We start from the raw sequence: 23,262 nt of genomic DNA on the forward strand, positions 1-23,262 counted from the left end.
ATGGATAGATAAATAGACACATAGATACACAGGCCCAAAAGCCGAGATAAGATGATATGACAGCATCTGTGCCAAATATGGGAAGGCGAGGGTTTCAAAGGCCAAAGGTGGGACCCATAGCAGCTGGTAGCTCAATGGTAGTGGTTAACATCAAATTGGGTCAACTTCAAGCCAACCAACCAAAGGGTGACGGGGGTGGAGGTGGAAAGATGCCCCCGCCCCAAAAAAGGGTGTGTGTGTGTGTGTGTACTTCTATTCTATCGTGTGAATCGCCGGGGTTAATTTTACAGGGCGAGCAAGCAAGAAAAGCCGGCCGGCTCGAGCAACTATGTAGCAAAACGGCTCCTATCTGCAAAGCTCAGAGCGTGCGTATCGAAACGGTCCACGGCGTGTAGCCAACGTCTCGACCGGGAACGGACACTATGAAACGTGTCTCGCCACAAAAGGATTACAATCATCATCCAACGCCATGGCCCACTATATAAAAGAAACAGGTCAGTCCCCTCGTGTACTGTATCATCACTACCCGTTCGCTCCCTTCCTCATCAGATAACGTAGCTTTTGCTACGGCCCTCTCGTCGTTCTTCTTCCTCTTCATCCTCACTACTGCTGATGCCAGCCAAGCCCCCAGGCATCTTCTCATGTGGTCGAATGACACCGCTCTCTCTGAGATGATCCGGCTCAGACTCCGAGCTATCCCTTAGACCACGCCCCTTCTGCGCCTCTTCGGCATCCAGCCTCTTGCGCCAATTCGCCAGACTATCGCTCATGTTTCCCTGGCCTACCGCACTGTTAGGCGTCGAGCGCTCAAAGTCGAATTGGTTGCTGAGACGGTAGGTGCGATGCGTATCTGCCCAGTGGGAGCGGAGGGTTTCGAGTTCAGAGGCTAGGCTGTCGAGGGCGACGGAGTTGCGGTTGTTTTCGGTATTGCCGCTGGCAGAAATGATGCTGGGGTCCGCGCTGTTCGTGTAGGAGTGGCCGCCTCTGAAGTTGGTGGGAGGATTGGTGGAGGTGGTGCTGACGTTGCTGAGGCCGCGGGCGTGGCCATGGCCGTTGAGTTGTTGGGACTGGCGTCTGTAGTTACCAACGGAGGTGCCGACCTGGTCGAGGAGGAGGGTGACTTTCTGTTCGGCGTCTAGGGCGCGCGTTTCGAGCATGGAGTTCTCGTTCTTGAGTTGGTCGAGCTCGGAGCGCGCTTGTTGTGTAGTGTGTGCAAGTTGTTCTTGGGCTTGTTCGTTGTTCTGGCGGTAATGGTCACGTTCCTGCTGAGCAGCGTAGAGCTCGGACCGGACTTGCGCCATCTGGGCCTCGAGCTGAGAGTGCGAATCCTTGACACTTCTCTGTATCTCTTCGATCTCTTTCTGGAGGGAGTGGCGTTCTTGCTCCCATTCGGCAGCTGCCTCTGGGCCCATTGATCGCTCTGATTGGGAACGTTGAGCCACATCGAGTTCGCTCTGCAGACGCTCGTTTTGCTTCTTGTATTTGGTGAGCTCATCCTTCATACGCTTAAGCATCTTCTCGGTGCCCTTGACGTAATGCACCGCAGACTGGTAGTCGTTCTCAAGAAGCTCTAGCTTCTCACGGTACGTCTTATCGGCTTGTAGCTCTCTCGATTCTACTAATGACTTGGTCTCTTGGTGGGCTTGTCTGCTGACCTCCAGTTCCTGCTCAAGCTCTCTAAGGCGGGTGTTGTCTGGCGTATCGAGACGGTATGCTGGACTATCCAGATTCCTTGATCTAGATCTGCCATTTTCTGAGGAGATGCCTCTTTCATCCAATAGCTCCTTGAGGGCGCTGTGCTGTACGGACAACGCGCTTGCATCTCGCTGGTGGGACTCCAATTGCCGCTGCACGGCGCCATACTGAGATTGCGATGCTATTAATTCTCGAACAGTATCTTGCAGCTGCTTGCGCACAGCAAGACTGTCGCGGCTGGATTGCTCTTGATAGGCTTCCAAACCTGCGATTCTCTCCTCTGCTCGTCGGAGCTTTTCTGCTGCGTCGTCGGCCGCTGCTTGGTTCTTCCTAACCAGAGCATGAGCATTCTCAACCTGTTCCTTCAGTATCGGTACGCGCTCATCCTCAATTGGCATGTTTTGACCCGCCACACTCCGGCTATTCAATTTGTCAAGACCGGCGACCATAGCTTGGCGATGAGTCTTTGCCTCAGCAGCATTAGCACTGGCCATTTCTTCAGCGTCACGAAGCTTGCGTGTGGTATCGTCGAGTTCCGCGGTCCGCTCTTCGTGCTCCGCGCGTAGCTGTAGCAGCTTTTGATCCACAAGCTCTCTTTGTCTCCGTTCGTCGTTAAGCTTCTTCTCAAGCAGGGAAGCCTTGTCCGTTGAAGCTGTGACGGCTTCTCGAAGCGATACAACAGTAATGCTGTGCTGCTTGGTGTTTTCCAAGGCTTCACCTAGCTTTCGCTCCAGGTCCTCCTTATCGACCGCAAGCAGCTGCACTTTAGAGTGTGCCTCGAACTTCGCCGCTGATTCCTCTCGAGCAGTCTTTCCGACCTGATGAAGCTCGCTTCTCAAGCTCTCAAGCTCTCCAGGGTTGCGAGCTCGGTCGAATTCTGCTGCGCGTTTCTGCGCAGCATCAGCAGTACCTTCGGCTGCTTCTCTTGCCTGTCTCTCACTATGAATTGCATTGGTCATAGCAGCAACTGTGACACGTAGCTCGTTCTGAGCTGCCAATGCCACAGCCAACTTTCGAGCAATGTCACTCGATCGATCATCGGGGCCTAGGTCTCGAGACGCTGCGTCGGATTGCGGCGTTCCAACATGACTACCACCATGGGCTGCAAGCCTGGCTTTGGCGTAGGCGGCTTCGCGAATTGCAGTGTCTCGTTGCTGCTCTGCTGCCGCAACCTCTTGCGCTGCGGCATCCTCACGGGACTCTAAATTGCTTTGCACTTCAGCGAGCTGCGCGCGCACAGCTATCAACGCCTCCAAGAGCGGTTTATCATCGTCGCCAAATGATTGAGCAGCCTTTTCGTCAAGTGGGCTCCCGGAGTTATTCGGCTGGTATCCGGCCTGGCGCGCTAGAGCCATTTCGGACGCATACCAGGCGTTGCGGCTCTTTGCTGCTTCCAATGCTTGCATCAGATCTTGTTGTTGAGTTTGCAGACCTTGATGCTCGCTTTGGAGGCCTTGATGTTCGCTTTGGAGGCCTTGATGTTCGCTTTGGAGGCCTTGATGTTCGCTTTGGAGGCCTTGATGTTCGCTTTGGAGGCCTTGATGTTCGCTTTGAAGGCCTTGATGCTCGCTTTGAAGATCCTGATGCTCGTTTTGAAGATCCTGATGCTCGCTTCGGAGGCCCTGATACTCGCTTCGGAGACCTTGATGCTGATTCTCAAGACCCTCGAACTGGCTCTGTAGACCTTGATGCTGGTTCTCGAGCTGCTCCAGCTGCTGACGTGGAATCGAATCATCTCGTTGAACTCTGTTGTTCCTCATAGAAACGTCGTTAGGCTCATCGTATGGATCGTTGAAGGATCGCTGCTGGTGTGGGCCAGCAGACGGGAATCGATCGCTTTCATCTAGAGAAGGTTCTTGAACAGCTTGGCGCGATCCTAATATCCCAAATGACGGATCATACTTCTGGGGCTCATCATAGTCGGCTGCCTGGTCTGCAAATCGTGGAGGCTGCTGCATTGATTGCTGTCCAGACTGTTGTGTCGGCGTGCGGCGTCCGTTGATCACAGGACTCATAGAACGAGCGGTTGGGCCTTGTCTCGGCCCCTCTCGTCCTACCGGTGATACTATCGGTGGGGTCACATTCTCTTTCTCGAAGGACGGTCCTCGGCCAGTATCGACAGGTGGACCGAAGCCACGGTTTTCTCTGGTAGGGGTTCTGCTTCTAGCTCCATTGTTGGGCGACATGATTCCATTTGCTCGTGGTGGTGGAGGTTGCTGCTGCGGAGGCGGCCCCGAAGGCGCTTGTGCTATTGAAGCGCGAGGAAGTCGAGATCCCCCACCAGGCGGAGAGGGACCATTTGCCATGCTCATATCTTGGCCCCGCCCCCCTGGTCCGGGTCCCGGTCCCGGTCCTATTGCTGGTCCACGGGATCCGCCAGCCATACTTTCTCGCGAGCCGCTGAATTTTCTGTTAAGACCTTCTGGAGCGCCATTCGGAGCGTTGATCCCCCGATTGGGAAGGCCCGTTCCTCTCTCCTGACTAGGCCTGCGATTTCCCGGTACGCGCTCGCCGGCTGGTGTGTTCTGAATTTGCTGATCATTCGGATACCTGATTTTCGCTGTATTCAGCACGTAGACCATGCTCAACTCGCTCGGATCTCGGGCTGCAGAACTTGGTTCTCCGGCAAGGACGACAATATTTTTGCCAAAGGCAGTCATACTGTGGCCGGATCGTGGCGACGGCGATGGACCCATATTCTGGAAGGTGTACCAGCGCCGCGAAGTGATCCTGAACGCCGCCAAATCGCCCAAGTCGGTGCCTTCTTCAGTACGCCCTCCAAATATGTACATGACATCGTCGACCAACGCGGCTGAATGCCCTTCACGTGGAGCGGGTATATAGCCAATGCAGTCAAGTTGAGTCCACGCAACAACTTTCGGATCGTATGACCATACATCGTTGAACCATTGTGTCCCATTGGTGCCACCAAATCTAGAGAGGGTCAGTACCGTTCATCAGATAAGATCACTAGAGTCCCTTACAAGTAGAGCTTATCGTTCCAGCTCACGATAGTGTGATTCGTCCTAGCTGGGGGTATTTGTCCTTCTGGAGGACCACCCTCGTTGCTAGTCTGAATGAGCATTTCCCATTTACTATTGGCGTTTTGCAAGGCGTTCAAATCGAAGCAAAGAAGGTCATTGAAGAAGTAACCCTCGACTTGTCCACCGAAGATGTAGATCTTCGAACCCAGGATGTTCAGTGTATGCCCATATCGACCCGCTGGTCTTTGTCCTGGAGGCATAGATCTTGACCAATGGCGGGTTGCTGGATATGTCAGAGATATACTCAGTCCCTAGCTGGAACTTCACTTACAGGTATTCAGCAAGTAGAGTGTGTCATCTAGCTTGTCCCGCTCATCCATTTTGGTGTCGCCACCGAAAACAATAAATGCATTTCCGACTAGCAAACTTGCATGGCCAACACGTGGACCCGGACCTTCGAAGGTGGTTCCGACCAGATAACATGCAAGATTACTGCCCCCAGACTCAATCATCCATAGATCGCCCTTGACAGTCGTCCCATTGACAAGTCCACCCATCAGATATATGTCTCCTTCCTTGGACGAGGTAGCATTGACCGCCGCACCATATCTAGGGAATGGATTTGGCTGAGACGATGGGAAGGTGAGTTGTCGTTGAGACCAGGGGTATAGCGCTGCTGGGCTGACACCTGGAGGGGGCCCATTGGGGACAGGCCGTGGGCCACGCTACGTGGGCACAGAATCAGCATCATTTCCATCGTATTAACGAAAGCCCCAAAGCGACTGCCACGAATCATAGCGGCTGGCTGGCCCAGACGGTGATTAATGAACAATGACATACCGATAAATCTGAATCTTGTCGTCCGCGTTGACCTTGTCCATGCTCCGGACTTGAAGTATTTCCATTTTCGATCGGATTGGCGGAGATGTTGGCGCCTGCACCAGCACCTGCACCTGGCGTTGGAGACTGTATCCCAGCCCCTCGTTCTTTTGGCCTCAAACCATTGACTGTGGGTATCGAGGTGCCTGATCCTGGCGCGGTCTGTATATCCTGGGGTCTCTGAATAGGCGCAGTCTGACCTTTCCCCTCCTTGCTCTTTTTGCCGAATAGAAATGACATGATTGCGCGGCTTTGATGCCGATGTACCAATGTACTCGCAGTCCGACCGCAATCACTCCCAACAAGAATAGGACTCGAACAAGCGTTTGCGCGAGATCAGATGGTCGAAGAATATGGAGCGAGTGACGGCTCTCTGCCCCGTTGTAGACTTGAAAATCAAGCTGAAGCAGGGGGTGGGTTCAGGGAGCGGCGGCGAGGATCCGGCTGTAGAGAAAGTCGGCGCCCCAAGTCTACCGACGAGACATTGCGAGGAAAAAAGGTTGAAAATGCAATGCGACAATCAATGCGCTGGCCACTCATGCAGTCGTCAATGTGCTGGGAGATGCAGAAGATATGACTATGAACTTGGACGGACAATTATTGGGCTTCCAATGCCTTGGAAGATTGTAAGCGATCCTGGGGTTCCTGGCGACTTAGCGTCCTTTTGCGCTGGTGGCGCCAAGACCTCCGCTAAATCGTTGATCGTTCCTGATTCCTGAAAGCAGTATTTTCTTTAACTACTGACGGCAAATGTGAACTACCGTATTTTCTATTTGTGGGCCATAGAACGACGAATCATTTCTATTTTAAGAGCGACGACATGTTCTCAGCGTCTTGACAAGCAGAGTGTCAGTAGTATATTTTTCACTCCAAGGTAGGCCATTGAGACTGTGTGAGGGTCTCAGGGAGAGGTGGGGCTGGGATTTCTTTGGTGGCTGTTTCAAATTTAGATCCTTCCAGGGGCTTAGTGTCGCATGGCAGACAGGCATAATGGACATCAACCTCTTCTTCTCACTTTCTCCCTTGCCTTGCCTGCCATCTTCAATCCTTCCTGTTTCGATATCCTCGCCATACAAGTAAAGACTGAGGGACTTGGCCCCTCTGCCAATGCCTAGGATGGCTGTATATACGCCTTATCTCCCCACCCGATACTTCTGTCGTACCTCGCTGATCATCTGCCGTATGTCTGAACGTATTAAAGAGCCGTCATTTGTGTTGTGTATATTCGCCATGTAAGAGACACTGAGAGATCTAATAATCGCAGCCTTTCCCCAGGTTATGTTTCAGTCGGGAAAGATCACCAAGAAACAGGACCAGCGGCAGCTGAACAGGCGGTATGATCAATCTATCAGACACTGTCGAACTTCTACAAAATATTGAGAGTGCGTAAAATGTGACCAGGAAGGTTAGGAAGGCAGGTCAAGCAGTTCTGTATGCTTTGACGCAGTGTATCTGTTCACTTTGCGTGCCTTGCTTTTTGCGACCTATCAATTGCTACTAAGTGTACGCGGATCTGAGACCAGCGCGTAGCTTTGACTTCTTATAAGACCAAAAGAAATGTGTAGAAATGGAAACAGCTTTGATCTCTCTACGTTGTATGTGTCTAGAGCAACAGAAATACATCCACAAGTGCTCAGGATCACACCCTGTATTAATATTGAGGTTGAGATGCTAGGCAAGGATAGTCGGAAGAAGTGGCAGTCCCGCTCACTGGTTTTGCTCACATACTCTAAAGTATGCACCAACCAAAGACATCAAATGCCACCTTTTCTATTACTTTACTTGTAGTGCTACTCCACATACGGCTTGAGCTACGGGGGTACCCGGAGCTACTGCGGGGCTGCATGAGTTAGCCGACCGAGGGGACTCTCATGTCATCATACGGCTGCGCTACCTTGCTACAACTACCTTACTTTAGTCTTATACTCGCTGCCCAGGACCGGAGAGAAGCCTCACATCTCCTTTACAGGTCCAAAGACTCTTTCTTGCCTTCGGCAGAGCTGATCGCACGGGCACTGGCATGCCGATCACCAGATTTGTTGGATCACTGCCTAGTATGACGGTATTGGACGACCACTTAGAGTAAGTCTTAATCAGCCGGTGTCAGGATATGATATTCCCGAGCTGTGCGAGGAGAGTGTCGTTGACGGTTGAATGTAGGGGAAATTATGGCTTTGTTAAGTTCTCCAGCACCTGCGTCGACAATGTTTCACCAAAGCAACGCTCCCACCCACACCACCTTACTGTCGGGAACTCAACTTAGCCAGTCTGCTAGCGGGCCTCCACGAGGATTAACGAATGGGCAATCTACTGGCCGGCCCCTTGTTAACCTCGAGAATGGTCGGGCAAGTCTTCAGGACAACAATGGACCAGGAAATATGCTGGTGAACGGTCATGCAGCAGGGGTTATAGCCTCGTCCGAGGCCAATAATGAATCATTTGAACCCCAGAACAACTCTCGAGCTCGGACAGAGAACCACCAAACCTTCGCTCACCGACCAAAGGTATCGATGACAAGGTCAAAGACCAACTATGAGTCAGAAAATACTTCCCCAACGAGGGAAACAAGCGTGGAAGAGCATGGCGAACTCCGACACGGTTGGGAAGATGAATACAACTCCAGCGAATTCCTTGGGCATCTCAATTCGGTATTATTCCTGATGCCCTCTGCTACGCCTCCAGATTTTGGTTGGCTGACACTTTCAGTAGACTTTCTACATGTACTTCACCGATAAACGACATGAGAGTGGTGGAAAGCCGAAAGACAACGAGAGGATCAAACCCCTAGAGGACTGGCGTCATAGAGAGCGTTCAAAAACAGTGTCCGCTGCTCTGATTTTATGTCTCAACATTGGGGTGGACCCTCCAGATGTTTACAAAACGCAACCCACAGCTGTCGAGGAGTGCTGGACAAATCCTATATCACAGACGCAGCCTGCAAGCAAGATGATGGAGATCATTGGGAAGAAGCTTCAAGATCAGTACGAAGGTATGAGTATGAAAACCAGATACAAGCAGTACCTGGATCCATCCGTTGAAGAGACCAAAAAGTTTTGCACTTCGCTACGACGTAACGCAAAAGAGGAACGGGTTCTGTTCCACTACAACGGCCATGGAGTCCCTTTGCCCACACCATCTGGCGAGTTCTGGGTTTTCAACAAGGACTACACCCAATATATCCCAGTATCAATGTATGACTTGCAAGCGTGGCTCGGGGGGCCCGTCATCTACATTTATGACTGTTCGCATGCCGGTAATATCATTGCGAACTTCGACCGCTTCGTCGAAAAGCATGAAGCAGAAAATGCGGAAGCCAGAGCACGAGATCCAAACGCACAACTGCAGAATTACTCGAACAACATCCAGCTGGCAGCCTGTCAGAAAACAGAGACGCTGCCGACAAACCCCGATCTTCCTAATGATCTCTTCACTGCTTGTCTCACTAACCCTATCATCATGTCCATGACTTATCATGTTCTGGAGAATCCACTGCCTATTGGACTCAATGTCAAAGACGTGCGGAGGGTTCCCGGACGCGCGGCGGAGCGAAGGAGTCCAATAGGGGAGCTCAACTGGATATTAACTGCCATTACTGACACAATTGCATGGAATGTGCTCCCAAGGCCTCTCTTCAGGCAACTTTTCCGTCAGGATCTCATGGTGGCAGCACTCTTCCGAAATTTCCTTGTTGCTCAACGGATAATGAGGTCTTACGGATGTCATCCGATGTCCATGCCTGAGATACCTTCGACGCACGACCATCCTTTGTGGGAAGCATGGGACTTGGCGATCGAGATGGTCTTATCCCAACTCGACCCAATGTTGAAAGCTGAGACAGGTGGTGAACCATATGAGTATCAACACTCTTCTTTCTTCACCGAGCAACTAACGGCCTTCGACGTTTACCTTCAGCAAGGGGCTCCCAAACAGCAAGCTCCAACCCAACTACCTATTGTGCTCCAAGTGCTACTTAGCCAGGTCCATCGGCTTAGAGCCTTGATTCTTCTAAGTAAGTTTCTGGACCTCGGCCCTTGGGCCGTCAACCTCGCACTTACGATTGGAATCTTCCCTTACGTGGTCAAACTCCTTCAATCTCCAGCACACGAGCTTAAAGCCATCATGATCTTCATCTGGGCGCGCATAGTTGCCGTAGATGCAAAAGCTGTTCAGGCAGACCTACTCAAAGACAGTGGGTACCAGTACTTCACCAAAATCCTCCTCCCGGAGACAGGAATCCCAGTGGCCAACGCGACTGAACATAAGGCTATGTCTGCCTTCGTCATCGCGATGTTCTGCCGGGCATTTCCTCAAGGTCAACAAGTGTGCCTGTCCCCAGATCTGATTGATGCCTGCATTGGTTATCTCCAAGACCCGGAGAACCCTTTGCTTCGTCAATGGTCTTGTCTATGTATTAGTATGCTTTGGAAGGATTTCCCCGAGGCAAAATGGGTTGGCATCCGATGCTTCGCACACCATCGTCTTTGTGCGCTCGTGATCGATCCGGTACCAGAAGTGAGGGCAGCAGCTGTGCACGCGCTGACGAACTTTCTTGGAATTCCTGATCTCACTGAGCAGGTAGCGCAAAATGAAGAGACCATAGCTTCGGCTTTGATGTCCATGACTACAGATGGTAACGCTATGGTACGGAAAGAACTGCTTGTGTTCTTTTCTACATTTGTCAAGAGATACCAGAATAAGTTCCTCGTTGCAGCCTATGAGAATCTGGTGGAGGAGAGAGATAAACTCATGTACTCTGGATACGACAACGGAACCAAAGCCAACGGCACAGGTCAGGATGATCTGGAGAATGCTCAAAGTTCGATGATCTCACGTAACAGTGTTCAAAACTCGATGTGGCTACATGTACTCGTACTGTCCGTTGATGGCCACCCAGAAGTCGCCCAGGCGGCGAGCATCATCGTTGATCATGTCCACGAGACGCTGGTAAATTCACCTCTCGCACCTCACGCTCTGCGTGTTATCGACAACATCCTTGGACTCATGCAACGATCAGCTGGTCACTCTCGGCAGTCCTCAGCAGCACCGACTAGTCAAGCATCGCATCCAACGGCCCCGGCAGGGCCCCAGAACCCGCACAAGAGTGAAGGCTACCTATCTACAGGACTCAGGCGCAATGCGAGTGTGGCGGCTGCCTTGAAGTACCTCGGTCTCGCTGGCTCAGGCTCGACGGACAACCTGCCATCTTCTTCGGAGACTGCTCATCAGACTGCCCAACAGAAACGAATGGTAGGTCCTGTGCGTCCAGGTATACCTGCAGAGTGGAGCACTCCGCCCAATCAAAACGATGCCACATCGACATCGGCGAAGTATCAGCGAGCGAAGGTCCCATTACCAAAAGGCTTTAAGAAACATGATCCTAACGAGCCGGCGACGTTACCACTGGAAAGTGTCTTCTTCGAGTGGTCCATCGAGGTAAGTCTTTTCTCTGCGACATCACCTCTTATTGTCACCCCATTGACCTGATAGTACTTCCGTGAACCGCAAATGAAGCCCAACGAGCCTGATGAGCCAGGCAGCGATGATTACAATTCTCGATTATGGAGGAGAGTCCGCAACGAGAAGACACTTGCAATGACCCAACCGCTAAAAGGAGTCGCGAGTAGCAGCCCTTGGGATACGCCCAATGGTTTTTTCAACAATGGAAGTCAGCCTACGAAGATGTGTTTCCATCAATTTGAGGACCATCTTGCCATCGCCGACGACCGTGATAGCATATGGTATGTCCTACTGTTTTCCGCCAATGACGCAAACGTTAATTGAACGGGCAGTATCTGGAATTGGCAGCAGAGTAGCCGATTGAATCGATTTTCGAATGGCAATCCAAAGGGATCACGCATTAATGAAGCTCGCTTCATCAATGAAGATGATCAAGCTCTAATGATGACTGGCTCTTCAGACGGCGTCATCAAAGTCTTCCGAAACTACGAATCAGAGGACGTCGAATTGGTCTCTGCCTTCCGTGCACTCACGGACCTTCTTCCAAGTAACAAGAATGCCGGACTTGTTCTGGACTGGCAACAAGGCCAAGGCAAGCTATTAGTGGCAGGAGACGTTAAAGTCATCAGAGTGTGGAACGCTGCAACAGAGATCTGCACCAATGTATGGCCGCCTTTACAGAGATCGCTCATGAAGTACACTAACAACGACAATAGGACATCCCTGCCCGCTCCGGTTCCTGCATAACCTCCCTAACGTCGGACCAAGTCGCTGGCAATGTTTTCTGCGCCGGCTACGGCGACGGCGCTATCCGCATCTTCGATACCCGCCAAAAGCCTGCTCTAGCCATGGTCCGATGTTGGCGAAAGCACAAGCAGTGGATCACCAACGTGCATATGCAACGTGGTGGTTTTAGGGAGCTGATCAGCGGATCGAGGAATGGAGAGGTGAAGCTGTGGGATATTCGGAAGGATGACCCGATTAGCGAGATTACGGCCACAAGTGACACAATGAGGACGTTGAGTGTCCATGAGCATGCACCGGTTTTTGCTACGTGAGTCTCGCTCTGCTCCACAATCCTACCTTTGCTAATCTAGGATCCATCAAACAGTGGCTCAGACACCCACGCACTCACCCTCTTCAACGTCAACGGCGCAAGCATCAATACCATCCAACCATACACTCCCTTCCTCACATCGGCAAAGACCAGCCCAATCGCTTGTACATCGTTCCACCCCCACCGTATGATGCTCGCGGTGGGTAGTCTTGGACACGGACACGTCAACATATACACTTGCGTTGGGAAGGCCGCTGGACATGATCGACCTTGAAACACAGGAGCAGAACTGGATTCTCAAGAGGAGAAGGCTTGGTGTAATCGGCGTTCTCTTGAGGTTGTTCCGACGGTGCATACGACACGAGCGATGGTTGTCAGATTTTGTTTAGCGAGGCGTTGGACAGGCTCGGATCATGGTAACGGCGCCCGAGCACGGCTGCGAGACTTGCGCTATCGTGCTTCTATGTACAGATCGACGCTGGTTGTAATTCGTCCAGGCGTACAGCAATTCAAGCGGCCAATCGTCTACCCGATGTCCGTCAGGTTTCACGCAAAGCTGGCTGGCTCAAACAGCAATCCGCCAACCCTTTCCGCTCAAGTAGCATCTCATCCCCCTCCTAGGTCTCAACCCCCATCCCCATCAATCCCACCCTCCCTCCCTCCACCTCACCCAACCCTCCCTACCACCTCCCCTTACGGCGCCAACCGCCCCGGGTCCCTCGGAAACAGCGCCGCCTCCCTGATGTTGTTCAACCCCAGGAAATACTGCACGATGCGGTTCATGCCCAACCCGCCCCCGCCATGCGGACTGCAGCCCCACTTGAACGCTTCCGTGTAGTGCCTGTACCCCTCGTCCTCGGGCGACACCCCCTTCATGCGCATGCTTTCGAGGAGCTCGCCGTGGATGTGGATGCGTTGCGCGCCGGACATGATCTCCTGTCCGCGCATGAAGAAGTCGTAGGAGTTTGTGAGGGCGGGGTCGTGCGGGGAGGGGTGCGTGTAGAAGGGGCGGAGGGAGCGCGGGTACTGGTCGACGGTGTAGAAGTCGGTTTTGTACTTTTCGAGCATGATCTTGCCGAGGGCCTTCTCCTGTGCGGTGCTGAGGCCCGTGTGAGTAGGATGCTCCCACAGTCTCGGCGCAAAAGGGCGAACAGATGGACGCACGGACAGGTGGGGGATAGGGCAATGGGGCACTTACTCTATGTCCGAATCCGGCTCCCCGGCCTCAACCCCAGCTTCGGACAGAAGCGCTTTCGCTTCCGCAAATGTAATGCGAATAGCTTGGTCGCCAGGTGGTAATTGGAAAGTGCCAGCCTCGGGGTAACCGGCTTCCTTGATGATGTTGGTGAGCTTCTTGGGGTACTCTTGTGTTTGTAGACCGCGGATGATGTAGATCATGAGACTTTCGCCAAAAGAGAGGACTTCGTGGTAATGGTGTCGGATGGTCATTTCGAAGTCGAGGCCAGTGAACTGCGACGTTGATTAGACTGTAAGGTTAGGAAGCGGAGATGCCACTGGGCAGAGTAACGTACTTCTGTCAGATGTCTTTTCGTATTGGAATTCTCGGCCCTGAAGACGGGCCCTTTCGAGAACACCCTCTTCATGCCCCCAGCTATTGCCATCTGCTTGAAAAATTGCGGGCTCTGGGTCAAGAACGCCCTTTCCTCGAAATACTTGACCTCAAAGACTTCAGCCCCTCCTTCTGTCGCTGCGCCGGCTAGGTATGAGGGTTGTATATCTGTAAACTTGTGCTGGATCATGTACTCGAAGAACAACCTTGAGACTTCGCTTTCCAATCTCCTGATAGCTTTACTCGCAGGTGCTCGCAGCGATAGAACTTTGTTGTCAAGTCGCGCTTTGAGCCCCACGTTTGGCATTCCCTCCTTCTCAGCTTCTCCCTCCTCTTCACCGGGCGGAGGTTGATTGCAGTCTTTTACTTGGATAGGGAGCTGCTCCGGAGCTTCAGCGACGATGTAGATACTCTCGAGATGGAGCTCATGGTGGGATATGGTGGTCGATTTGACCTCTTCCTTCGGCGCCTTAATAAGACCCGTAACTCGTACAATGGACTCCGTATGGAGAGCCCCACACCACTTGATCATCTGCCTCGAAATACTCTGCCCTCCCCCTTCAGCAATGACAACCTGGATGCTGTCGAAGCCAGCCTTCAACACAAGAAAGCCCAGCTTCGCAGACTGCACCCTCGCATTGCCGACTCTTGCTTCAAACGTGACCCTGCTGTCTTCTTCAATACTTTCGAGGTCTTCTAGGTCGACGAATTTTTCCGCAAAAGGAGGGGGCGCTTCGTAGTTGAGGTGGCCGTAGAGATGACTGGCTGTGTCGTTGGCGGCAGCTTTCTCTTTCTCTTCTCGTTCTTGCTGTTCTCTTTTCGCTGCTTTCTCTGCTTTTTCTTTTTCTTTTGCAGCTTTTTTCAGGGCGTTTTTGCTAGGCTTCTCTCCTTCGGGAGGAGCAGCTTCGCTGGGCTTCTGCCCCTCGGTCAATGGCATGTTTGGCCTTGTCACCTACTGAATCTGGTAGACACGAGCAGTGGTATTGGGCTTCTGCCCCTCGGTCAATGGCGCGCTTGGTCTTGGCACCTGCTGATTCGTCGTTTGCGGAGACACTGGCTTGGGAGGAACCCGGTAAAGTAGATTGGGGATGTGCACTTGCAGCGGTGATATGTACCCCTTTCGTGGTCATGCGATGGAGAGAGGTGGGTTAAGTGAGGATAGTCTGGGGAAGTATAAACAGAAGTTAGGCGATGAGTCATGAGGAACTCTTGATTTATTTGTTGTGACAAAAATCTACATAATCATTTCCTCGGTAGCCTACGCTCATATAATAATCAAATCAACTCGTCTCCCGCCGCTCCCACACTATCCTCAACCGCCTGTATGACATCTCGCTCCGAAAAGGTAGGTCCAGCGCCATTACATACCACCTTCTCCTTCAACTTCTCGGATACGTCCGCTATATCCACCAAGCCCCTCCTATATAGCTCATGATGTTGTATGAAGTCCCACGCCGCACCCGTTGCAAGCAAACGTTCGCCGGTCGTCTCGGAGATCTCAATGCGGTGTGAAATAGGCTCTTCAGAATCGGAAGTATGGTGTTCCGCAAAAGCAGCGTTGAAGGTGGAGGGAGAGTATATCATTGGTCCCGAGGTGAGACCTTCTGGACTGGATGGTCCTTCATGATGTGCGTTATGAGAGTGTTCATGTTGTGGTGCTCTCCTCGGAGTCGTGGTCGCGCGTAATATCTCGTTTTGGGTGGCTATCCGATCCAGTTCTCGCTTCAGACGCTCATTTTCCGTCATGAGATCTGTAGAGTGTGCGTCCATGGACTTGAGCTTGATTTCAAGGTCTTTGACGTGCCGCTCTTTTCGTTCGCGAAAAGCTCGCTGTCTGCAGACGCGTTAGCGGGCAGAGTTTCTCAGGATCGCTCTTCTTTCGGGCTGTGGTACGCTGCTCTATTCTGCGCCTTTCGCCGACTCTGTGCAGGTGTGAGATTGTCCTTGTCGTCGTCACTACTCCCCCTTCCGGGGGCCTGATCCAGGTCTACATCCCCAGTCAAGTCCTGCGATAACGAGCGGTCATAAGGCAGTGGCAGAGGGTTTGGGAGCGAATCCGATTGGGGAATTGAGAGAGGGGGTGACTGCGTTGAGGGAATGATGGCTGGAGGGTTGAAGTGGGCATTTTGGTCGAAGAACTGGAAAGTGTTGGGATCATAGATATCCTATGAGAGATAAGCAGGCAGCCTAACGTTCGAGTGGTATACGAATGGGCGAATAAGATGCTTGGTGCTTACTAGAGGGTCGTTGTGTGGCTCTTCCTGCGGGGTATATGAGAGCTCTGGCTTTGCAGGTGCAATGCCGAAGAACTGGTAAGGTTGGGCCGGTTGAGCAAAGTATGAATAGTCCATGTTTGACTTTGACAAGTAGACGAAAGAGGAAGACAGAGTGGAACAAGAGAGAATGGAAGGAAAGGGAAATGGACTGCAACAGCAGTAGCAGCAGCAGCGGTGAAGACGATTTAAACGAAGCGGCCTTGGCTCTAGAGTAGATTAGGAGGGGTAAATTGATAGACTCGGCAGTACCCGAACCCTTCAGCCTTCAGCCAACCTTCAGCCGCGGCGTTGGTTTCATTCATGAGATTACTTACCTAAAGTATCACCCCAACTTAAACCGATTGCCAGTCATTGGTCTGCTGTTTAGAACCTGCCTATCATCCCCTGTCGAAGGTGGATACAGTATCCACTTAAGGACAACTTCCAGATTCAAAGCTTGAGAATGTCAGATCATTGGGAGCCTAAGGTAGTCCACACATTTAGTTAGCTATCCCCAGCCTTGCCTTTGGCTTACAGGTCCCAACGCGTACACATACCAGCTACGTACCTCGGACTCGGGGACAGGGTTCAATGCGTACACATACCCAAGTACGTACCTCGGACTCTCGGACGGAGCTTCATTGATAGAAATCCACAGGCAGGCGGTCTCGATCATGCAGAGCTGCCGGTCATGCATGAAACACGCGAGCCTCGATCAACTGCCATTGGCCTTTGCGAGCGCTGGATAACCTTAAACCACACATGATAAAGGCGGTCAAGTCCAAATATCCAACCAGAGCGATGGCCACGAGCTTGAGAGTAAGTTGGCACAATCTCCATAGAAGGGCCGTCCCCACAGACGTAGCTTTATCGTTATTAGTCGATGAGGGTACAGCTAGACTAAGCTAGGAATTGGCGACAAAGGCGCAGCGAAGTCCAACGAGTTATGGACTCATCATCTCAAGTCTGTGCGAACTCGACAAATTTGGAGAATCCTGTAAGTCTCTGATTCATGCTTTACATTCAATTTTCAATATGGGCCTGATAGGCTTGCATCCTCAAAAACCATTCTCATATCTCATAACAAGACATGTGCATCCACGTACCTATCGGCATGCTTGTTCCCTCACCCCACGTATTCGGTCGACTTTTTTCGGGATATACCCAGTATCGCCTCGATAGGCTTGGATAGGGCGCCTTGAGTCCCTGCAGACTTTCGCCATTCGAGGTCATCCCTCACCATTGGAACGGATGCTAGCATGATAGAACAGCTACGGCTCAGTTTGGCGTTCTCATTCATTTGTCATGGCAGATATGCGGAGCATCGAGATACCGCCATCTGTTTGCTGCAAATGAATTTCAGTCCCAGTCATCATCATCGTCCTCAGCCGTAGCTGCATTGAGGTTCCCTGTGCGAATGCTGCTATATGGGACTTCTCCATCCCCTTGTGTAGAATTGACCACGCGATGGTCTGTTGCCTTCAAAGCACCAACGCCGACCAGCAGATTTTGCAGATCTATTTTAAGTCAATCACTGTCATCCAATCCATTGCGGCATTGAGAATAGACAAGACGTACCTTTGATTGTCGTGTGGTCTCCACCAAGCTCATTTAATGTTACCACTTGCTTTTTAATATCTCCATTTCGATACACTAGGATCGTTGGGGTGTTCCGCTCTGGATAGCCTTCGATGCACATGTCCGCCCTTATTTCACAGAATTTAATGTCTCCAAATTTCCGTGCCATTTCCCGCCACAGTTCAGTCAGCAGCCGAGATTCAATGTTGGTGCCAAGTGATGAAGTTAGATGAACCAGGACAAACGCCTTGTTGGAGGCTTCCGTAACGTCCTTAGGGTAGTCCGGCTTTTGTAAAGGATAGACCTGATTGAAGACGCTCGCAGTCGCTATTGTAGACAATTCTGCCATTCGCTGATTCCTTGAGGCATGGTAATTAGACCCTAGTTTTCAACAGCTGGGGTAAACACCCACCGGTACTTCGCAAGGAATGCTTCGTCTTCTTCATCTTCCAAATCATTCAGCTCGTCAAGGTCTTTTTCCTCAAGCCGATTTCCATAGGCTTGCTTTCGGGCTTCGGCCAGAGCTTCTTGGATGAGTGGTGTTGGAGAGGGAGGCTTCTCTGGGATAACACCGTGCTTGCGGAGGATGTCGTTCCTGCAAACGTCGATATCAGCTCTTGCCAGTTACGTAGAAGAGTACGTTCAGCTTCGTACCACTCCGTATCGGCATTAGGATCATCCACCGGTACATTCATTGGCATATCCATATTTAGCCTTAGTGTGGCAGCGGAGAAAATCCATGAAGGCACCTCGTAGGATTGAAGTGAGGGAAGTGCCTGAAATGTTTCTAAAGTTCGGTTGGGCCACCGTAGCATCAGCCCTGTGGACAAGAGATCTGGCGCTGGGAGCTCCCATCTTTACATGTGCCTGGGCATTCGTTTCTACTCAATCACTTCCACTCGCTCCGTAGACTGACCAAGGCAATATCAATTGGAAGATGTGGAAGAGACGTATGCGATAGGAATCAGATGCGCTGTGAGCCCAGTGCCAAAACCCAAGACGCCAGTCACCAACAACTGTGAAGAGGTTTGTGGGCTTGGAATTCAAAACCTTAGTTTCGAGCTCAGCGCATCATCATCATGAGTTACAGCAAGAAGGATGAAGATGCCGACCAAGCAATCGTCAAGGTCGACAGGACCGCTGTCTTTCAAGAGGGTACGGACCACATCAGCTCTTCTGGCGAAGTCTTCACTGACGCAAAGCTCCAGCTCGCCTGTTCAACTACTCCCCTATATCTCCTAGGAAATGTCGAATACTTCTTACCAAGATCGCCTTGCTCCTATTTACCGGGGAGACGTTTCCGTCGAACGAAGCTACAGACCTTTTCTTCGGTATCTCGAAGCTCTTTCAGAACAAGGATCCCTCTCTTCGCCAGATGATGTACCTCATATTCAAAGAGCTGGCAAGTTCTGCGTCGGATGTTATCATGGTGACGCAGAGTATTATGAAAGACACGGCAGAAAAGAGCGACGTTCTCTACAAGGCAAACGCGATCCGAGCATTGTGCAGAGTTATAGACGTATGCATGGCCCACGTAGTATGCGTAGACCTACTAAAGCTCCGCAGGCAACCACCGTACAAGCAATTGAACGGTCGATCAAGAACGCTATCGTCGATAAGAGTCCTTCTGTATCCTCCGCTGCCCTGGTTTCCTCGTACCATCTGCTTCCAATCGCTCGGGACCTGGTCAGAAGGTGGCAGAGTGAGACACAAGAAGCAGCATCCTCGTCGAAGTCATCAAGCGGCTTTTCTCTTGGCTTCTCGACATCTGGAAGCCCGCAAGCACTACAACCGAGTACGCACTTTATGAACCAGTATCATGCTATTGGGCTGTTGTACCAGATGAGATCACACGACCGCATGGCCTTGGTGAAAATGGTCCAACAATTTGGCACCCCTGGCGTTGTAAAAAGTCCCGCTGGCACAATCTTGCTGGTCAGATTGGCTGCCAAATTAATAGAAGACGACTCAAGCTTGAGGAGACCCATGATGCAACTCCTTGATGGCTGGCTTCGACACAAGGCTGAGATGGTCAACTTCGAGGCCGCCAAAGCCATCTGTAATCTTCGGGATGTCACTGATGCAGAAATGACCCAAGCCATCCATACTCTCCAACTTTTCCTAACTTCTCCTCGAGCTGTCACCAAGTTTGCTGCCATAAGAATTCTACACAATGTCGCCTCATTCAAGCCGCAAGCCGTTCAATCATGCAATCCTGACATCGAGACTTTAATCTCTAACACAAACCGGTCAATTGCTACCTTCGCTATCACGACTCTCCTCAAGACGGGAAACGAAGGCAGCGTGGATCGACTAATGAAACAGATATCTAGCTTTATGGCAGATATCACGGACGAATTCAAAATTACGATCGTTGAAGCCATAAGGACCCTATGTTTGAAGTTCCCCAGCAAGCAGGCTGGCATGCTGACCTTCCTGAGTGGTATACTGCGGGACGAGGGAGGCTATGACTTCAAGAGGAGTGTTGTGGAGAGCATGTTTGACCTGATCAAGTTTGTACCAGGTAGCAAGGAAGATGGTAGGTCCCTCAAAAATTCCACGGAGTTTTCCACGGCTAACAAACATAGCCTTGGCTCATCTGTGCGAGTTCATCGAGGATTGCGAATTTACTAAGCTGGCAGTTCGAATATTGCATCTGCTAGGTGTGGAAGGCCCTAAAACTCCGCATCCGACGAAGTACATCCGGTACATCTACAACCGCGTCGTCTTAGAGAATGCCTTGGTCAGGGCCGCAGCAGTCACAGCGCTCGCAAAGTTTGGTGTTGGCCAGAAGGATCCTGAGGTCAAGCGCAGCGTCACTGTTCTACTCACTAGGTGCCTTGACGACATTGATGACGAAGTTCGTGATCGTGCGGCTCTAAACCTGAGATTGATGACCGAGGAAGATGAGATGGCGAACCGATTCATCAAGAATGGTACTTTGAGACTTATCGATAAAGCTGTCGACCGTGCTGACAGTACTCGCAGACTCGATGTTTTCCTTGTCAACTTTCGAGCACCAACTCGTCATGTATGTGACTGCGGATGATAAGGCTACTTTTGCCACGGCGTTCGACATGTCCACCATTCCCGTTGTCAGTCACGAACAAGCACTGGCTGAAGAACGGACGAAAAAGTTGACATCAGCAACACCAACACTAAAAGCCCCAAGCACAGGTCCAAAGAAAGCGCAAGTCAATGGCACATCCGACAGTGCCGCTGCCGCCCTCGCCAATGCACAGAAACATTCGCAGCAACTGATGCAGATACCAGAGCTCAAAGCGCATGGCGCCCTGCTCAGGTCGTCGCCTCCTGTCGAGCTTACGGAAACGGAGACAGAATACGTTGTCAGCGTTATTAAGCACATATACAAAGAGCATCTTGTCCTGCAGTATGAGATCAAAAACACCATGACCGATACCGTGTTAGAAGAGGTCTCCGTCGTTGCCACACCGGCCGAAGATGAAGAATCATTGGAGGAAGACTTCACCATCCCCGTCGCCAAGCTGGCCACGGACCAGCCTGGCACGGTTTTCGTGAGCTTCAAGAAATCCAGCGACGTCGCGTATCCCGTCACATCTTTCACCAACGTCCTTAAATTCACAAGCAAGGAGATTGATCCTACCACTGGGGAGCCAGACGAGAGCGGCTACGAGGATGAGTACCAAGTCGAAGATTTGGAGCTCTTAGGCAGCGACTACGTCACGCCCGCATTCGCTGGTAGCTTCGACCATGCATGGGAGCAAACCGGCGCGAATGGCGAGGAGGCCTCCGAAACGCTACAATTGAGTAGTGCTAAGAGCATAGCAGGTGAGTATTGCTATTGCAATCTCAGCCAACATGCAAAGACTGACTTTCCCTTTCGCAGATGCCACAGAACAGCTCACGAAAGCGCTCTCTCTCCAGCCGCTCGATGGTACGGACGTCACTCTCTCGACCAGCACGCACACCCTCAAGCTGTACGGCAAGACCCTCGGTGGAGGCAAAGTTGCGGCTCTGGTGAAGATGGCTTTTTCGGCGAAGAGTGGCGTAACGACAAAGATAACATTAAGAAGCGAGGAGGAGGGCGTTGCTGCTTTGCTTGTTGGAAGCGTGTCTTAGACATTATGTTTCTTCTGCACGGACACTAATGCATAGATGTAGGTAGTCAGAAATCCAAACCTTACTGTCTGTGAAGTATTTTTAATGAATACGTCCTTGCCACACATCTCGCCTTTTTATCGATAAGCCTATGAATGCAATCCGCAAAGGGCTCTAAGTTTATCAGGTAAACCCAGCCTCACTGTAACGGTGAGCAACACTGGGAGAGGCTTTCGCTTCAGTCTTCACATCTACCAGTCACCGTAAAACAATGATCTAATGGCACGCGAAATTTTACTCGGTGAGAGCTCAAGGATGTTTCGTTGGCGTCCTCCAAAGGACTTGCAAGTTCATGCCTTCTCTTTTGATTGAAATAGAGGTCGTTGATGAAACGAAGTTTATACCGAGAGGTCCGGCGCGGAATATGGGCCACGCATGGCGCAAGATGCAAAGCGTAAGTATAGCATAAGCTCCAATGACACCTTGCCCACTCACGAGGTCCCAGCAGCCTCTTCGCACCAGGAGAGATGCCAAGCGAAGTAAACACGCATTCACTCGGTATCTAGTCTAACCTATCAATATTGCTTGTTTCTACCGTACGTGTTTGCAACCACGAGACTAGGATGCAGCTAGGAGCGAAGGCTCCCTGACCTCTCTTTGTTAATTTGATCACATCAGACGAATTCAAAAACAGGGGTTTTATATCGTTCTTCTATCGTTCGTTTCACGTGATTAATTAGATCTGCTACGGCTAGAACTCGTTAGACATCACCTCGTCACTCTGGATGTATGCCGATGTACGTCCTTGTCCATCTCGTTGTTGGGGTCGTATGCTGCCTCGTTACCTTCCTTGTATAAACACCCTTACCCCCCCTAGCCCCTCGTTGCCCGTCTCGTGCAAACCCTCCTCGTATAGCCTTTCCTCGTGAAGTTGTAGTCCCAAAGTACGCCTGACTGTCAAGACGAGCGAGATCAACTACCGAGGGCGACTGTGCGCGCGACTTTAGGTACTCGATCGACCTTAGCTCCGGTTCGAGGTTAACCGATTAGAGAAGCTGTACGCCTGATATGCTTGGTACCGTACTACACGCGGAATAGATAGGTAGGGGTTTTCCGCGTAGGGCCAACCTATTTGAATTGAAGAAAAAAAAAGAAAGAAAAAAACATAGATAAAAAAAGGCTAAACTCCCCATAAGAAGATAACAATGCGAGCTGCTGATGCGGCTGATGGTGGTGCTGTACAGATTGAAAGATCCCTGTCACGTCGGTTGGATAAGGTACCTTATACGGGTTAGTGTTACACGTTGATACCTTAGTCTACTTTACCCGAAAGGAGGGGACGGGCGGTTTCGGCACGCTAGAGTAGGTACCTTACATAAGGTACATGTACCGTATGTACAGTACACCGAGATATGATTGGTGCGGCCCACAATGAGTATAAGTATACGGAGGAACAATGCCACACATCAGTAATGATATTCCTTTTAAAGCCGACAGGAGGAGTAGCCAAAACTACTCCATTGTAAGCGGGTACGAGTTGCGGTGTAAAGAAGTCTCCATTCGGCATGTTTGAAGAGGTGGAGGCTAGACAGCGAAGTCGGTGAGTGTTGCTCAAAAGCTGGCACCGCTTTTCGGAGGAAGAAGAAGAAAGAAGGAGAAAGGACGGCTTCCACGCCAACTTCACTTAATTATTTCCTCAGATTATCC

At 51.2% G+C, this 23,262-nt stretch overlaps 6 protein-coding genes across 6 annotated transcripts; 2 read left to right on the plus strand and 4 right to left on the minus strand.

Moving 5' to 3' along the window:
• Positions 1 to 545: 545 nt before the first annotated feature.
• On the minus strand, positions 546 to 5,798 carry HO173_008154 (uncharacterized protein; the record flags this gene model as incomplete). The annotated part of the gene is made up of 4 exons (XM_037310054.1): positions 546 to 4,629; positions 4,680 to 4,962; positions 5,011 to 5,404; positions 5,520 to 5,798. The coding sequence occupies 4 exons, from the start codon at positions 5,796 to 5,798 to the stop codon at positions 546 to 548; spliced, it is 5,040 nt and encodes a 1,679-aa protein (XP_037163014.1).
• Positions 5,799 to 7,762: 1,964 nt separating this feature from the next.
• Positions 7,763 to 12,346, plus strand: HO173_008155 (uncharacterized protein; the record flags this gene model as incomplete). The annotated part of the gene is made up of 6 exons (XM_037310055.1): positions 7,763 to 8,206; positions 8,268 to 10,991; positions 11,046 to 11,296; positions 11,348 to 11,678; positions 11,732 to 12,069; positions 12,127 to 12,346. The coding sequence occupies 6 exons, from the start codon at positions 7,763 to 7,765 to the stop codon at positions 12,344 to 12,346; spliced, it is 4,308 nt and encodes a 1,435-aa protein (XP_037163015.1).
• Positions 12,347 to 12,765: 419 nt separating this feature from the next.
• Positions 12,766 to 14,579, minus strand: HO173_008156 (uncharacterized protein; the record flags this gene model as incomplete). Its single annotated transcript, XM_037310056.1, has 3 exons — positions 12,766 to 13,171; positions 13,271 to 13,542; positions 13,605 to 14,579. 3 exons carry the CDS (start codon positions 14,577 to 14,579, stop codon positions 12,766 to 12,768), a joined length of 1,653 nt encoding a protein of 550 aa, XP_037163016.1.
• A 338-nt stretch (positions 14,580 to 14,917) lies between these two features.
• On the minus strand, positions 14,918 to 15,993 carry HO173_008157 (uncharacterized protein; the record flags this gene model as incomplete). Its single annotated transcript, XM_037310057.1, has 3 exons — positions 14,918 to 15,476; positions 15,536 to 15,807; positions 15,880 to 15,993. The coding sequence occupies 3 exons, from the start codon at positions 15,991 to 15,993 to the stop codon at positions 14,918 to 14,920; spliced, it is 945 nt and encodes a 314-aa protein (XP_037163017.1).
• A 1,263-nt stretch (positions 15,994 to 17,256) lies between these two features.
• Positions 17,257 to 18,182, minus strand: HO173_008158 (uncharacterized protein; the record flags this gene model as incomplete). Its single annotated transcript, XM_037310058.1, has 4 exons — positions 17,257 to 17,414; positions 17,476 to 17,834; positions 17,888 to 18,070; positions 18,130 to 18,182. 4 exons carry the CDS (start codon positions 18,180 to 18,182, stop codon positions 17,257 to 17,259), a joined length of 753 nt encoding a protein of 250 aa, XP_037163018.1.
• A 372-nt stretch (positions 18,183 to 18,554) lies between these two features.
• HO173_008159 (uncharacterized protein) lies at positions 18,555 to 21,576 on the plus strand (the record flags this gene model as incomplete). The annotated part of the gene is made up of 6 exons (XM_037310059.1): positions 18,555 to 18,630; positions 18,684 to 18,994; positions 19,042 to 20,014; positions 20,064 to 20,411; positions 20,464 to 21,285; positions 21,344 to 21,576. 6 exons carry the CDS (start codon positions 18,555 to 18,557, stop codon positions 21,574 to 21,576), a joined length of 2,763 nt encoding a protein of 920 aa, XP_037163019.1.
• Between the last annotated feature and the right edge of the window lie 1,686 nt (positions 21,577 to 23,262).

The sequence above is a fragment of the Letharia columbiana genome (genome assembly GCF_014066305.1).
Source record: "Letharia columbiana isolate WasteWater2 chromosome Unknown Sc0000028_s0, whole genome shotgun sequence".
Classification (NCBI taxonomy): Eukaryota; Fungi; Ascomycota; class Lecanoromycetes; order Lecanorales; family Parmeliaceae; genus Letharia; species Letharia columbiana.